A 16,600-nucleotide genomic window follows, 5' to 3' on the forward strand; every position below is an offset into this window, starting at 1 on the left:
CAAGGAATACCCTGAAAGGTATTGGTGCCAAGATTGGCCAGAGCATCCTGGTAAATGTGGTGATGCCAACAACAATTTTGGAAAAATTGCCAGGACTTGTGACATTTGGTGACACATCAGAATCCCTACTCACTGCATTGCCAACTGTGCTAACAAGTGTTTGATGTCTCGGATTTTCTAGGGTCGACACCTTCATGTAGGCAACACCAAATACACCTGTGCCAAATCTGTGGTTTCACCCTAGATCTTTGTTTTCCTGCAGAAGGAAAACAAACTCCTTGAAAAGAAATTTAATTCCTGTGTTTGATTTACATATATAATCCTACTGTATGATCACGCACTGTTCAGTTTTAGAGAAACAATATTGCACGTGAATCCATGAGAGGGCTTCAGTTACCAAAGCCCAACAGCGTTTTCTTTGGACAATTTGCCCAGGCAACCCTTTGCTGGTTCAGGAAACTAAAATGTGTGAACAGGGTAAGTTTTGTGTGTTAGAGTTGGTATATCACTGTATGCATGGTGGCCAACAAGAGACGTTCAGATTCCAGTGGAATCGATCAGTTAAAAATAATCAATTCTGGGTAAACGCTGTCACTTTCCCTTATTTGGAAATCTATACCTATTAATCATTCACTGAGCAAATTGGAGGCCAAACCAGATGGATGTCAGGGTCAGAGCCCTGTGAAGTTTTCAATGGTCTGTGTGATGCCAACTACAGTGCAAGAACCACCTGATGAGCACGGAGGAGCACTGGGCCAGCCGCCGGCCTGCGCTTTTCAGTCCCGTGTAGATCTGCCCCATCTCCATGGCTCCTTCCAAGCCAACCACCTCCAGCAGCTGGTCACTCAGATCTGAAAGAAAACAGACGCCTCATCAACTGCAGGCAGGACACGCATGTCTGTAATTCAGCGCCATTTGCTATTAGGGAGATAAAACACACACACACACACACACACACACACACACACAAAACAAGAGCCACTTGACACGCAAAGCTGCTCTGTCTTGGAAACAGAAAGGAAGGAAAAGACGGCCTACTGCTGTGACTCTCAGTTTAACTAAACCTTTGAGGTTCTACGGAAAACGATTTGCTGTCAGCTTATTCTCAAACAAACGGGAAAAACAAACTCTGAGCCAAATAATGCCAAAAAACCACACCAGTAGTTCTTCTCGTCAACAAACTCGATGTCATTCCACATGGATACATGGAACATTTATACATCCCACATCAGACACTGGCAGCAAATGTGCTTTTCAGCACTATAAATAAAGTATGAGGAAATGCCGTCAAACAGGGTTTTCTGAACTTGCTCAAGTAACAGACCTCAGAGACCATGGAGGTGAAGTCTTTAGCTGTAGCCATCAGAGGCGGTCTCTACATCGTCGAGTGCCTTACCTTTTTAAGATACAATAGTGTGTTCTCTGGGAATATTTTTCTAATGTTAAGGAACAGTGTACCAAAATGCTAGTTGGCAGTCTGCTCCATATTCAGTCTGGTGCGATCGTCACCACCACTATTATTTTTTAATCGAGGACATTGGACACGGGCTAATAGAAATAGCACTTGTTGAAGTTTACCAAGTTGCCTGTCAGCAGGCTAGTCACTTTCCATTTATCTCATTTTCTGTCTCTCAAAATCAAGTTAAAACAAATGAGGTTATCCCGTTTACAGATAAAGAAGCTGCGAATCAGAGGAGTTAATGACTGCACTCATATTCATACATCTATGTAATGTCAACATTTGAACCCCAGCACTTTACATGGCTACTGTTCTTTATTTGATAAATGGATCATACGAAGAGGAGGGCATTCATGTAAAAAACTGCAGGACTTCTGTCAAACAGGGAGGAAGACTGGACTGTGTGGATTTCAAGGTCCCCTTCCAACCTGAAGATTTTCTGGTTTTCCAGTCAGGAGGCAAAGGTTGGGCTCACATCAGTGGAGTCACAGAGAGCCCTATGCCCTCATCCACAGAGACTGTGCACCCCTGGGCTCTGGATTTTGAGGTACACACAGAGTTCTTTTCTACTTGATATCCCTACACATTTCTGTGGTATTTTCTAATGCAAATAAATCATTTCATATAGTTGTACTTGCAGAAAAAGCTGGAGGAGGTGATATACCGTGGGAGGTTCTAATGGTGACAAAAATAACTGAGATTAGCCGGTCATGGCTGGGGTTGGACTCATAGGAAAGCAAGCCAGTGGGTTTTCGCAGAAAGCCCTCCATCCTCACTATTTAGCATGAAGTTCTCAGATGCCAATGACTCATTTTCAGTGTAGTCCAACTGTGTTACGACAGGGCTTTGAAATCTCAAAGTTCATCAGGGCCCGTGATCATCGGCAAACTTAACAGAGGAACTTAACACAGAATGTGTGACCAGGCTGGCATGTTTTCCAGCAAAGGAAGAAAAAAACAAAAATCTTAACTTTAAATTGTGGCCGGGCAGTGAGATTTTCCAAGAAAAAAAAATAATCCTTTCCCTACAAAAGGAAATGTTAGCAAGTCATAATAACTTAGAGCACCCACCTTGTTGTTTGAACCCCCTATTTAGACTTATTTCTCATGAAACTTATTCTGTTTTTCTAGTTTAAACTTAGGCTGCCAAGAACAGATGGACAAGGAATGGAAACATATTCTTTCAGCTGTAGCCGGCACTAAAGTGTGCTTGGCTCTGTAGCCTGGGTGTTAACAGACGCATTTCTTAGAGATATGTCAACCAGAAAACGACACTGTGGCAGGCACTAAAACCCCAGCTGTGGGCCTGGTGATATTTAAGAACCACCACTGTCACCTGATTGCACTTTACATTCAGTGTTGCAGCTTTTGCATTGCCTGATTCCTAATGAGGTGACTCTTCGGCTAATTTTGGTAATGACTTGAAGCTGGTGGATGGGAACTATTTCGTACGGAATGAAACACTTTCTCATAGCAGAGTTAATCTGTGAGCCCTAACTTTTCCATGAATCATAGGGATTTGTCTACACCCACACCATATTGCTACTGTCTACCACCCTGCTCCTGACTTTTTTCGTTCTTTTCATTTGTCTTTGTTTTTCTCCCTGCAAAAATGCCCTGAGAAACCAATCCTGGTGTTAATAATCAGCAGTTAAGGTACTTCTCATGGATTTAGAAGACTCGGGTTTGCCAGGGTTCACGTTCTTGCTAACACTAAGAATCAAATGGGAATAGTGACATGTATGTTAACTTTGGAAAAGGTAAATAAGTACCATGTTCCTTCTGATTAGGTATTCAGGAAAAAGCAAAAACAAAAACTCCGTGGTACATAAATCTGTTTCCGTCCTAGCGCCCATTTAGATGCAGTACACCAATCACTCTTATATACAACTGATGCCTCCTACATATGATCTTTGCGATCAACATCTGGATTGAATTCAGGCAAGAAGACTTTGCATCCATTTGACTTCAAAGGCCGTTTCTAGATGTGGTATCCTCTGAAAACATCACAGCCTTCCTCATCTCCTAACCCAGGTAAAATTTACTTTAGGTACAGCTCTCCTTGGAATATTCTAACCAACCAGATTAATTCGCTTCTCTGATCTGTAACCTGGCTTTTGACTTCATATTTAAAGAGTAGGAGTACCAAACTACATCCCAGAGACTGAATGTGGCCCACTGCCTCTTTTTTGTTTGGTTTGCCGGTTAACAATGATTTTAATTCTGCTTCTTTGAGATAAATATTTTTAGTGTTCACGCACAAGTGGGCAAATGCAGTATTTGCTTTTCTGGGCCTGTCCACGATGCACAAGTACCAGGATCTCGGTATTTCTTGTGGCTAGGATTGCATTGTGTATCTAGTACGTTTTCTTTATCCATTCACCTGTTGATGGGCACCATCTGCATCAGAGTGCCTTTCCCTGAGGCTGGAGAAGATAGCAGAGGACAAGGACACAGGGAAAGGTGGGTTATAGGTAAAGAATTACAGTGGTGGAGTAAGCTCTAGAGTTCTATAGCATATAAGTGACTATAGTTCATGGAAACTTACTGTATATCTCCACAAAGAGGTAGGAGAGAGGATATTGCATGTTCCAAACACAAAGAAATGATAAGTGCTTAAGGTTATGATTATGCTAATTATGTTAATATGATTATCACCCATTGTCTATATACACTGAAATATCACAACATACCTCCTAAATATGCACAAGTATTATGTACACACAAAGCAATTTTTGAAAGAACGGCTCATATGTTTAGAAGGTGGAAAAACTTTAAGCATTAGTAATATGGAATGATACCCGAAAACTATATGGAATTCAACTTCCATTGCCCACTAATGGAGTTCTGTGGAGAACTAGCCACACTCACTCAATTGTGCTTTGACTTTTTACACTACAAAGGCAGTGTAGAGTCGTTGTGATGTATGTCCCACGAAGCCTTAAGTACTGGCTTTCTGCACCTTTAAAAGTTTGTCAAACTCTGCTTACAACAAAGATGAATGCTTTCAGCCTGGGTTTTCCCTGTGGTGTGATTGCTGTAGAAGCATCACTGTGGCCTGCAATGTCTGTGCGCGGATGTGTGTATCTGTGGGTTAAAAACACAAATCTCAACCATGGAATCTCACCCCACTTGTGGATATAGGCCAGACCGTGAGGTTTGCGGTAATTCATTTGTTGTCTATCATGAAACACCAGTGTCTCCAAAAAATGTTATTACAACAGAGGTTAGAAAAGTGTAACATGCAATTTTATCCTCAGCCAGCGCATTCTGATTGGTTTTCTTGAGTGTGAGAAAAAGAAGTAGAATCTGTAACTAAACTTGGAGCTCCAGGGGGAGCCAGCAGGACTTTCCAGAGTTGTCTGTGATCCTTGGGAGAGCCTGACACCTGATATTGGTGTGTGTGTGCGTGTGTGTGTGTGTGTGTGTGTGTGTGGTGTGAGTCTTCAAAGAGATATTGCTTTGATTCAATTTAAGGTCCCAAGTTATACTTTTGAAGGGGGAAAGTGGTAGGTTAACATGTCTCTCCACAGGAGTAACAGAGGCAAGAGAATCTTCAAACTTGGCATTTTCATATTTGAAAAAGTAAGTCTGTAACATGGTCTTCTGATTGAAGAAAGTTTATGAAATAATCAAAGCTGATTCATCCTGGAGCAGGGATCTTAACATGGGTTCTGAGACTATGAGTGGAGAAAATACAGTTTTATTTTCACTAGCAGGTAATTAAAAGCTAGTATCTATTAATTTAGGAAGGAAACCATAACTTCATAGCCCATACCTGTGATATTGACATTAATATATGTTATACACATTTTCACATCACATGATAGTCATTGCTAAGATTCTTCTCTTAAAAGATAGTAACCAATTTTAATTATCCACACTCTTATAAATATCTTCAGCAGTCTCTGCAAATAATACTTTAAATCCTCTTATTTTGGCGGGCACCGCGGCTCAATAGGCTAATCCTCTGCCTGCAGCGCAGGCACCCCGGGTTCTAGTCCTGGTCAGGGCGCCGGATTCTGTCCCGGTTGCTCCTCTTCCAGTCCAGCTTTCTGCTGTGGCCTGGGAGTGCAGTGGAGGATGGCCCAAATCCTTGGGCCCTGCACCTGCATAGGAGACCAGGAGAAGCAGCTGGCTCCTGGCTTCGGATCAGCGCAATGCGCCAGCCGCAGTGACCATTGGGGGGTGAACCAATGGAAAAGGAAGACCTTTCTCTCTGTCTCTCTCACTGTCCACTCTGCCTGTCAAAAAAATCCTCTTATTTTAAAATTTTATATTTTTGTCTAGTATTTCAAAATGCTATTTACACTCATTGTCATTTTCAAATATTAAAAATTATTGGGGGGCTGCTGCCATGGCTCACTTGGTTAATCCTCCAACTTGTGGCACTGGCATCCCATATGGGCACCGCCGGTTCTCGTCCCGGTTGCTCCTCTTCCAGTCCAGCTCTCTGCTGTGGCCCGGGAGGGCAGTGGAGGATGACCCAAGTGCTTGGGCCCCTGCACCTGCAAGGAAGACCAGGAGGAAGCACCAGGCTCCTGGCTTTGGATCGGCACAGTGCCGGCCATAGTGACTATTTGGGGAGTGAACCAACAGAAGGAAGACCTTTCTCTGTGTCTCTCTCTCCCACTGTCTATAACTCTACCTGTCAAATAAATTAAAAAAATTATTTGTTCCTTGCTGGATTTTTAAAATTAATTTGCAAATAAGGAAGCGCACACATTACAAAATCAGCATTTGAATGGTATTTCAATATATCTGGTTTCCTTTTCAGCCAATATATTTTATTTCATGGATTTGAAAATATGATTCTGAGAACAGTCTGTAGATTGCATTGGAGTGACAGAGAGAACTGTAGCACACAAATGGTAAGGAACTCTAGAGTAGAATTTGTCTTTGGCTATTCAAGTCTTTGCTTCAACACTGTTGCTGTTTTGTTATTTTGACTCACAGGTAACCAGATGTGAAATCAAAAGGCCGTGAGCACAGCTAGATCAGAGAACACGGGAGAGCACAGCTAATAAGGGGTAGTATTTACTCGTCATTTAGTCTCTTCATTGTTGACAGTTATGCCCTGATAATATGTCTTGTTATATAATGATTTCAGACTACCATATGTGAGGGAATAGAGGAGGATGCATTGCACACACAGACTGAGCGTGGGTGTAGCATTGCACAGAATAAAGTGTGCACTGGTTGGGTGGGGGGTGTGTGTGGAGCAAAGCAGTCCAGCCCCAATGTGCACTGATGTGGAGGGGGTCTGCGAGGGGTCCTCCCTGACTCAGCAGATGCATTCTGTAGTCACTGTGAATTGCTAATTAGCTTGCTACTTATGGAGTCCTTACTTTGGTCACAGTAAGACCAGGCTAACTATAGTGTCATACCTTCTGAGTATATGTGGATTACATACTATTCAGGGTGCTTCCTTTATCTAGAGATAGCTTGAAACATGTGTGAGGACCCAAAACAAGCTTCTAGAAAGTCAAGGTCTAGAGATGAAATCTATCCACCAGAGTGAGCACTGCAAAGCCTCTTCCTGAACATATTCACCCACTGCCCATTAGTTTGGATGGATGCCTCACAAGCATATATAGATATTTTCTTTTTTTTTTTTTTTTGACAGGCAGAGTGGACAGTGAGAGAGAGAGACAGAGAGAAAGGTCTTCCTTTTGCTGTTGGTTCACCCTCCAATGGCCGCCGCGGCTGGCGCACCGAGCCAATCCGAAGGCAAGAGCCAGGTGCTTCCTCCTGTTCTTCCATGGGGTGCAGGGCCCAAGTACTTGGGCCATCCTCCACTGCACTCCCTGGCCACAGCAGAGAGCTGGCCTGGAAGAGGGGCAACCGGGACAGAATCCGGCGCCCTGACTGGGACTAGAACCTGGTGTGCCGGCGCCGCAGGTGGAGGATTAGCCCATTGAGCCGTGGCGCCACCCTGTATTTTCTCTTACCTTTATAGATTAGAAGATGCAAATTAATCAAAAAGAGGTTGACGCCATGAGTTTAGCAAAAATTTATGAATGCAGGCTGTGTATTTCACAGTACAAATACATAATTATAAAATTGGGCCTGGGGCCAGCACTGTGGCGCAGCAGGTTAAAGCCCTGGCCTGAAGCGCCAGCATCCCATATGGGTGCTGGTTCCAGTGCCGGCTGCTCCACTTCCGATCCAGCTCTCTGCTACAGCCTGGGAAAGCAGTGGAAGATAGCCCGAGTCCTTGGGCTCCTGCACCCACATGAGAGATCAGGAAGAAGCTCCTTGCTCCTGGCTCCGGATCGGCGAAGCTCCAGCTGTTGCAGCCATCTGGGGAGTAAACCAGCGGATGGAAGACCTCTCTCTCTCTCTCTTTCTCTCTCTCTGTGTGTGTCTCTACCTCTCTCTGTAATTCTGTCTTTCAAATAAATGAAAATAATCCTTAAAAAAATTGGGCCTTTAGCACCTTAAGGTGCTTGCTACACACTTGTAGGTCTCGTAACAAAGGAGAGGAAATAGGAAAGGTTAATATATATGGATCCTGCATGCTGGCCATGCCCAGGGAGTCACAGGTATTTTTCTATTTGAGACTCTCAGCAGAGGCAGCATCTGATACACAGATTGAGATGCCACTTGGGGTGTCTGTACCCCATATCAGAGTGTCTGCGCTTGAGTCCAGCTCTAAGCCAGACACCAGCTTCCTCCTAAAGCGTACCCCAGGAGGCAGCAGTGATGGCTAAAATACTCGGTTCCCTGCCACCTGTGGGAGAGACTCAGATGGAATTCTGGTCCCTGCCTGCAGCCTGGCACAGCCCTGGCTGATACAGGCATCTGGGGGTAAACTAGAGGATGGAGCTGCTAACAACTCTATGATTGAGTTGTTTCAGATGTCATCGTTAATGGAACACACAGTGTTACACAAAATCCTATCTATTATTATTGCTCCAGGTCACACGTGAGTGATACTCTCTCTACAGAGTCTCGCTGAGAAGGCTAAGAGATACAAAGCACTGGGAATATTTCCATCCTAAATGGTTAAGATGTAAATCCTGAAAAGAATAAAGCCTGGTACACACATGGATTAACAAGAGTTAGGTAGAAAATCTAGCTGAGTAGAAGACCCCATTTCCTGTTGCAATCTAAAAAGTAAGGGGTTAAGGTATATATACAGAAACACACGCACATAAAATATACATATATATTTATATGCATCGTGGAATCACATGCCTGACTTTAAAAATGACTTTTTAGAGAATGGATTTGATCATCTCTCAAAAAGCCATCTGGTTTTTGAAAACAACCAGCCCGAGCTGACTATAACTTTATGTGTTTTCATTCTAAAATTTTGAACTTCCCTAAATGGATCCAAAAAAAAAAAAAAAAAAAAAGACCGGAAATCGCAGTATGGCGTCTTGTCAAGCCCCTCCCTGTCAAGGACCCAAAGTAGTTCAGAGCCTGCAGATCATTTTGTTATGGAGTACTTGAAAAGTGACGGTAACCACGGGACACATCCCCCAAGACATCCTGAGCATTGTATTCACACGACCCACAGGGAAAGAGTTCAGAGACCTTCCACACAACAGCGCACCACCGCTGCAACTGGCGTGCGTGTGAGCAGTGCACACGGGCAGGGAGTTTCCCAGCGTGAGCTGGCCGTGAGCTTGAGCATTCTGCAGCCAGTTTGCTCTTGGCCAGCTTCGGGGTGGGGGTGGGGGGGCTGAAGGCTCTGGCTTGCTTGCCGTGTGAATGAGCCGTTGGTGTGCCTGTGGGAATGTTTGCACAGCACCGTGCTGTCCTCTCATGTTAGTGCCAGGACGATGCAGGGCAGGGGCTCCTGAATAGAAGTGGTGTCAGCACTTTCGGGATAGCTCCTGGAGGGCATCCTGAACCCTAATGCTCCTGCTGGCACAGAGGGTGACATCATCGAGGGAGCCCAGCCCATATTATCCTAAGGATCAAGCAGTTCCAGCAATTATAGAAGAGAACAAAACCCCTAGAAAGTCTAAATTAAGACCCAGTTTGTGAGGGAACCGTTTCAATATTACTTTACAGCCTTTTGATTCTACTTCCCCAAGCACTATGAAAATCGTTATTGTCTGGCAACACAGCACATCTCTTGTCTGTCCCTTTAGTTTCCTTTCAATGAAATACGAAAAACGCTTGTGAGGAACAGCGAAAAGTTTTAAACAGAGATTTTGAACTCACTCATGAGCTTCACTCTCAAAATTAAAGCCAGGACAAGACATATGAAGAAGAGTGATCACGGTTAACATTTTCCCGGATTCAGAGCTGGGTTTTGCTATTCACCATCTCCTGGGTACATCGAAATACGCTCCCAGCAAGATGCTGAGGGACTGTTATATTCAGGATTAGTGCGCACAGCAGCATTGCTGCTGAGAGGTAAATCTTACCCTCCTGGCAGAAGAAGCCACATAGCCAGACAGAATTAAACCCCAGCAAACTTCATGTGCAACGTGTTGGTACTGTTAAAACACCGGCTAATGCCGAAGCCTGCTAAGGAACCCTTGCAAACCTCATGAGTTAAAAGTTCTGCACACAGGAATGGCACAGTTTCTGCTTGGAGCTGAGTGTGTGTGTGTGTGTGTGTGTGTGTGTAAGGAGCTGTGAGTTAACCCAGGAATCAGGCCCCCTCTGCTCATGAACTAATACAGCTGTCTCCAGCACTAAACATTGCTGCCTCACCTTCTAAGGGGGACTCGTTCTTGGCTCATCAATACCTCCAGGAGAGTATTATCTGAGCCAGAGAAGACGGCTTGATTGGGCTTTTGATTCCTTTTCTAAGCTTATGAAAGATTGCGGGCATGGAGGACATCAGCTGGGCCAGCTTAGCAGGCACCTGAACACTTCTATTTTGTATATATTCTCTTTCCCCCTTCCCTCTGCGGTGAATTAATGTTATTTCGTGACCTTATATCCACAAAAAAGAATTGTCTTACTGACTTGGATTACCAAACTGACTTCATGTTGACACATGTGGCTTTCTTTGAATGGGATTTGGACGGCAATTCCACTTGTAAATACTATGAGAAATAAAATACCCTTAGTCACGTCAATGGCTAAGTGAGCAAATAAACTCATTCGGCATGTGAAATCATTCAGAGGACAGAACTTGCAGCCTGCTAGTGTATGGGAGGTTTTTCTGTAGCCAGTCATGTCACCATCCACGAGAATCATGTAATGACCACGATTATGAAGAGTCTAGACACGCTCACGATGGTTCATTGTATGTAAGACACGGTCAGGGATTCAGATAGGGCAAAAAGTGTCTGAGACAAAGGTTTCCTTTATGTTTGAAAAAGCATGGAATTTTTGCCTGTATGAAAGAACTGCGCTGATATGAATCCAGCTTTGAGAAGGCACAGCAGCATTCATTACTAACAGTAGTGTGCAAAGTAGAAGTGGAGCCCTGCATGTTCCTTCACCTAGTAACACCTGAGAACATGGGAGAAGCTCAAGTGCAAACTCAGATTTCCCACTAAGGACTTTTTCTGTCCTCTCAAAGTTGCTCTGTGGCGTGGGGGAAGCCAGAAGTCTCCTTCATATACAAACATGCCCATAGATCTCTTTCTTTTCCTACCTCTTCTTATGTGAGATTTACCCCTTCTTTAGATCTTTTAAAATACTATTGCATTGACACTTTCTGTAGCAAGAAAAAAAAATGATTCTATTCGGTCAGTTGTAATCTTTTAAAAGTGATTTGCTTAAAAAGGCTTCACTGTCTTGCTCTTGTAGCCTTCATACAAATGAACAAAAGCAGTTCTATGAAAGAAGACTAAACTTGGACAAACCGTAAAAAAAAAAAGAAAAAAAAAGCAAAGTTCCTCTCTGTTTTTATCAAGTTTGATTGCTGCAGCTGTTCCCAGCTCTCTATTTTAAAAATAGCCTTATTCAGGGCCTTGTTGGCTAAAGGCCAGAGTGCCATTAGAACATGCTGTACGAAAACCTCTCTTCAGTTACAGACACAGAAATATATTTGAGATCAGTGGGGGTCATCGGCAGCAAACACTTGTAAGAGAAAATAGAATTTTAATGTGTTGGCACTGATCGTTTCTTTCACCAGGTCGTTGAAAGCTCCTGTAAAGCACCTTATTTTTTTTTTCTCTTAGGTAAAAATGCAGAACGAGTATCGCATTCCTTGGAAGAGTATTATTAGAAAGGTCTGTTTCTCAAATAGCAATGGCAGAGCTGAGAAACAGATTCCAAAGAATACCTGCTTGTGGGTGCTGTTGGACAGACTCACACTACGAATGAGATCTGAACTTCTCGCAGGCCACCCAAAGATCATCAAGTGTGAAAGCCACCCAATCGCCCAACGAACACGAGTCTAGGGACTCATTTTGGACTGAAATATTCATACCACTGGACGCCAAATGAATGAGGATTGGGTCAGAGAAGTGAATTATTCAGCAGGGTTTCAGAGTTGACCTTCACGTCTATTCACTTCTCTCCTTTTTCCTCAACAAAGGATTGGGACTAAGTGGATTCATGTAGAAGTGTTAATTGGAGTTGCAAATCAAACGAGTCTGTTATGCGTGGATTGTTATAAAAAAAAACAAACAGGAATTTTTGAATCCAGGGAATCAGAGTAGTAAGAAAGAATCAGAAGGCAAACACTGGGGTGAGCATTTAGTGTAGTGGTTAAAATGCAGGTTAGCATGTCCACAACCCATACTGGAGTTCCCGGGTTCAATTCTGGGCTCTGGCTTCTGATTCTAGCTTCCTGCTAAAGCAGACTCTGAGAAGGTAGCAGGCATGGTTCAAGTAACTGGCTTCCTGACAGCCACCCCCCACATGGCAGACTTGGATTGAGTTCCGTTGCAGGTACGTGGGGAGTCAACCACTGGATGGGAGTGCTTTCTCTCTCTCCCATGCTCTCTATGGAATGAATGAATGAATAAATAAATAAATAAGTTTAAAATAGAATGCAGTGTTCTAAGGAGAGAAGAGGAGCCTTCCTTATGGAAATCTTCAGCCGCTTTCAGTGTGGGAAGCATCTGAGGTTTTACCTTTCTTGCCAGCCTGTGCCGTTTTGTGGAGTCTGGCAGTAGACAAGGGTCTCCAGGGTCACAGCCTCAGGGCTTTGATACAACAGCAGGGACAGTAGTCAGGGTCTCAACATCAGACTGATTCTCTGAACCCCAGTCTCCATGGGGTGAAATATAAGAGGTTGGTAACTGCCCAATGTGGGGTGCATTATAGAAGAGGAAGACCTGGCTTAGGGAGCCTTGAGCTTTTCGGATAACAGGTGATAAACATGCCCAGTCTTTTCTCAGTTGCCAAACTGACTAAAAGATCGAAGCTACTGTTGACAATTTCCTAGTCACGTGAATGGCCACCAAGAAGGTGTTAAAGTAGGGTTAAGGCATTGCAGGAATTGGGGTTCTGGCGGCCCCAAGTAAGTCAAGCATTGATAGTTCAGCTTCTGGATCCAGACAAGTCTGTAAGATCATGCAGAGGTGTGGAAAAATGGCATTAAAACCGAAGGCACATTTTCCATGAACACCTGCTGGTGGAGATGCAGAATGAACAGAACCAAATGAGATGGTATGGCCCAAGAAATCATTTTTCTACTAGGTTGTAGATGACGGAGCAGATGAATTTAAAAGCAGATACAGCAACTGAATCAGTACAGCTGGGCTCCCTGTGGGCCTAGAAGCTGAAAAAAGACGCAGACCAGTCTTATTTACACAACGAACTACAAAGATATGATGCCCATGACTTGCAGGTGTGAGATTTGCTAGACCCGATGAGTTTAGTGGGATTGAATGAGCAGAACAAAGCTGCACTGAACTTGGGCTGCTGGAAGCCCACTGTAATAAAAATTTCATTAGACTGTTAAATTAATGCAATTGCTTTACTCTGTGATTCTTTATGATTTCTGAAGTAAATGTGCTGGGATGACAAAGCATACAATTTCTTAGCTCTCAGGATAACAATGTTAAATTGTTAATGGACATTCGTTATTTACCATTTGCCTATTATAATCTCAGAAATCAGACACAGGAGTGTCAAAATAAAATAATTAAAGGGAAAGATTAAAATCGTATGGACCAGTTGCTGGACTAGGTACTGAGTCAGGAGGGTGGGCAAGGCATAACAGAGACTCCTCCTGCTCCAATTTGAAAAGAAATAGAGATGCTTCCATTTCACTGTGGGTTCAGCAAACAACTCCTGGAGACCTCTGCAAGAGAGGAGCCCTTGGATTCAGCCACTCCTGAACTAGTCAGGGGGATTTTAGCAACATAACAAACATTTCCACTTTCTGTCTTTCAAAATCACTTTAAAATTTAACATTCAAAATAAAAATGGTCTAGTTCTGTGACTGTGTTGGGTTTCTCTCATTTGCAACCAAGTGACTCCTGAGTGACATGATCTCCGGTTCTCACTAGTGCCCGATTTCTTGTCGTGGGGTGCTCTGGTGCTCGCATTCTCCTTCTGGGGTACCTTGACTTGTACTCCTTGAAGAGCAACAACCTTGGCCGTGCAGCTGTCTATGATCTTGACGTTACACCCAATACTCCACTATGCAATTTCTCAGACCTTGTCTAAGCTACTCTTTTCTATTTCCCAAAGGGGCCTGGGAGCCATTCCCCATCAATGGAGAAAGTTGTCCATCTTTGCTGGATAGTTCTTTAAGGCTCAGTTTAATATCAGCTCTCCTGCAATGCTTTCTCATTTGTTGCCAACTGTATGATAACTTTTAAAAAACATCATTTTAGGACATTGTGAGGCAGAATCAGAGAATCAAAGATTCCTAGACTATGGGCTCATGGGGTGCAAGCTCAAACATCCAGGTGTCACCTCCCACTTTGCTCACGTCATTGCCTTGTTTTTGATCATGATTATTAGGAAGATTTTAGTACAACTCTCATTTTTGCTCCACACTATCCATAACAGCAGCCCCTATACTTAAAAAGTGATTGTGAATTTTTGATGATCTCCTTTCACTCCTTCTTGATGAGAAATTTTAGCAAAACATTTTATTTTCCTGGCTTTAGTTGTAGTCCTGTATTTATTTTGTTATTTTACACATTTTGGTTCATAATACTGCATGGTATTTCACTGTTTATTTATCATTTCATTCCAATGAAGTTCCTTTGAGCACCAATATATGCTTGGCTGATCAAGTTCCTAACCAAGAGATTAGTCTCTTTGTGAGAATTGACATGGTAAAAGGGAAATGTAATGGAGAATGATGTGTCATAAAAACAGAACTTGTTTACACATGTTGGAAGAGGGGGCAGGGTGAGTTGGGTCTGGAGGATTTGGGGAAAAACTGAAGAGTCTTGAGTAGGGAGGCAAGGGGGACTCAATCATCAAGGACCTCATACACCTTGCCTGAGACACTGGGTCTTCCCTTTGGTTGGCTGGATACAGTGAAGACTTCTAAGCTAAACAGAATTGGTTTGATTGTTAAAAACAGTGCTTACAGAGTTGGGGAAGATGGTATCTCAGTTCATTCAGGCTGCTCAAACAAAAACACCATACACTGGAAGTCACAGTGAAAACGAATTTACCACTCACAGCTCTGGAGTCTGGGTTAACCAACAGTAAGGCACCTCTGTGACTGGAGAGTCCCTGCTTCCTCCATGCATCTTTCCTTGCAACCTCACATGGTGGAATCCCTGGAATCCCTCTTGTAGGAGCACTAATCACACTTCTCTTGGCACATACTCATCTTGCAATGGCCCTAACTGCTCTCACCATCCCATTAAGGATAAGGTTCCAACAAATGTATTTGGGGGCCACATAAACATTCAGTCGATTGCAGACAGACGGTTAGAAATGAGGTGAGAAGCAGAGTGATCCATGGAGAAGCACTGACGTTATCCTGGGGAGGAAAGTCAAGCAGCACAGGTCCAGCTGGGACCGTATCCCCCAGAGTGAGCATTGTATAAGGGGCAGGGATGTCAAGGTTCAGGTGCAAGGTGAGCTGATGCAGAGGATACCACCAGTCAGAGTGGGGAAAGCTGAGAGATCAAGAATGGGAAGTGGAAACCATGGCACTGGGAAGGTGCTGGCCCCAAGGGTTCTGTGGGACAGTCACACAGAGCTCTCTGCAGAGAGGACTGCCAGTGGAAGCTGTTAAGTGCAGATGGCAACACTTGTCCAAAGTAGGATGAGAGGTGGGCGTTTAATTATCCCATATCACAGTGCCTGGGTTCAAGTCTCAACCCAGCTCTGAATTCTAGCTTCCTGCTAATGGTGCACCCAGGCTACAGATGATGGCTGAAGTACTTGGAGGCCTACCACCCACACAGGAGCCACAGATCGAGTCCCTGTACCCTGGCTTCATCTGACCCAGCCCTGGCTGTTGTGGGTTTATGGGGAGTGAACCAGCAGATAGGAGCCATATGTGTCTGTCTCTCTGTCTCTTTCTCTCTCTGTATATCTGTCTGTCTCACTGCCTCTCAAATAAATAACTGATTAAAAAATGTAAAAACATCTTTAAAGTTAATAATCATATATTGTGTTGCTTTGGTGTTTGCTATTTTGTTTTTAGATCCCTTAAATGCATTACCTGGCACACAGTGGACAATCAATAAACATATGCTGAATTAGTAATAATGCCCTGAATTAAGTACACTTGCAACTCTCCTGACAGCCTTCCAGAAGTGTCTTCAAACAAAGATGGATTCACCTTTAGATTTGGTTTACAATGAGCAGTAGGCGGGAAAAAAAAGGCTCATGGTTTTAGAGACAATTTCTTAAAGTGACAGATATATGCCTTTTGATTCAAGGTAAAAATTGATGGTCATTGTTTATGTAGTGATCATTTCTTACCCTTATCTAGCTGTCATTAGTTCCACACATTTTCTTGTAATTTAATGTAGATTCATAGTACTTACTTAGAGTAAGTACTAAGCCATTGTCTGCTGGAATATTTTCTAACTCGTACCCAGAATCATACCTAAGAGATACAATTTTACAGGAAGGAGAGAGCAGTCAGAGAAGATAAATTATCTCCCCACAGTTACACAGTGCATGCTTAGAGTACTTCTCAGATATCATAATTCCTGCTTGTGGCTCAAGGATACTGATGAACATCTATTTGTGATTAATTAATGACATTTTATAAGGGAACCTTCCAAAAGCTATTGCTATTTGGTGCTTGTTTTTGTGAAAATGCATTTATTACTAATTTTTC

The 16,600-nt window shown here is 43.3% G+C and overlaps 1 protein-coding gene across 12 annotated transcripts in view; it reads right to left on the bottom strand.

The window, feature by feature from the left end:
* Positions 1–16,600, bottom strand: part of DGKB (diacylglycerol kinase beta) — a 773,939-nt gene that overhangs the window by 38,120 nt on the left and 719,219 nt on the right. For all 12 annotated transcript variants that reach the window (XM_051832536.2, XM_070059385.1, XM_070059383.1 and 9 more), the window contains one exon: positions 731–851. In XM_051832536.2, the coding sequence (XP_051688496.2) occupies positions 731–851 (121 nt within the window). The remainder of the gene's footprint in view (positions 1–730; positions 852–16,600) is intronic.

The sequence above is a fragment of the Oryctolagus cuniculus genome, chromosome 16, assembly GCF_964237555.1.
Source record: "Oryctolagus cuniculus chromosome 16, mOryCun1.1, whole genome shotgun sequence".
NCBI classification, from domain to species: Eukaryota; Metazoa; Chordata; class Mammalia; order Lagomorpha; family Leporidae; genus Oryctolagus; species Oryctolagus cuniculus.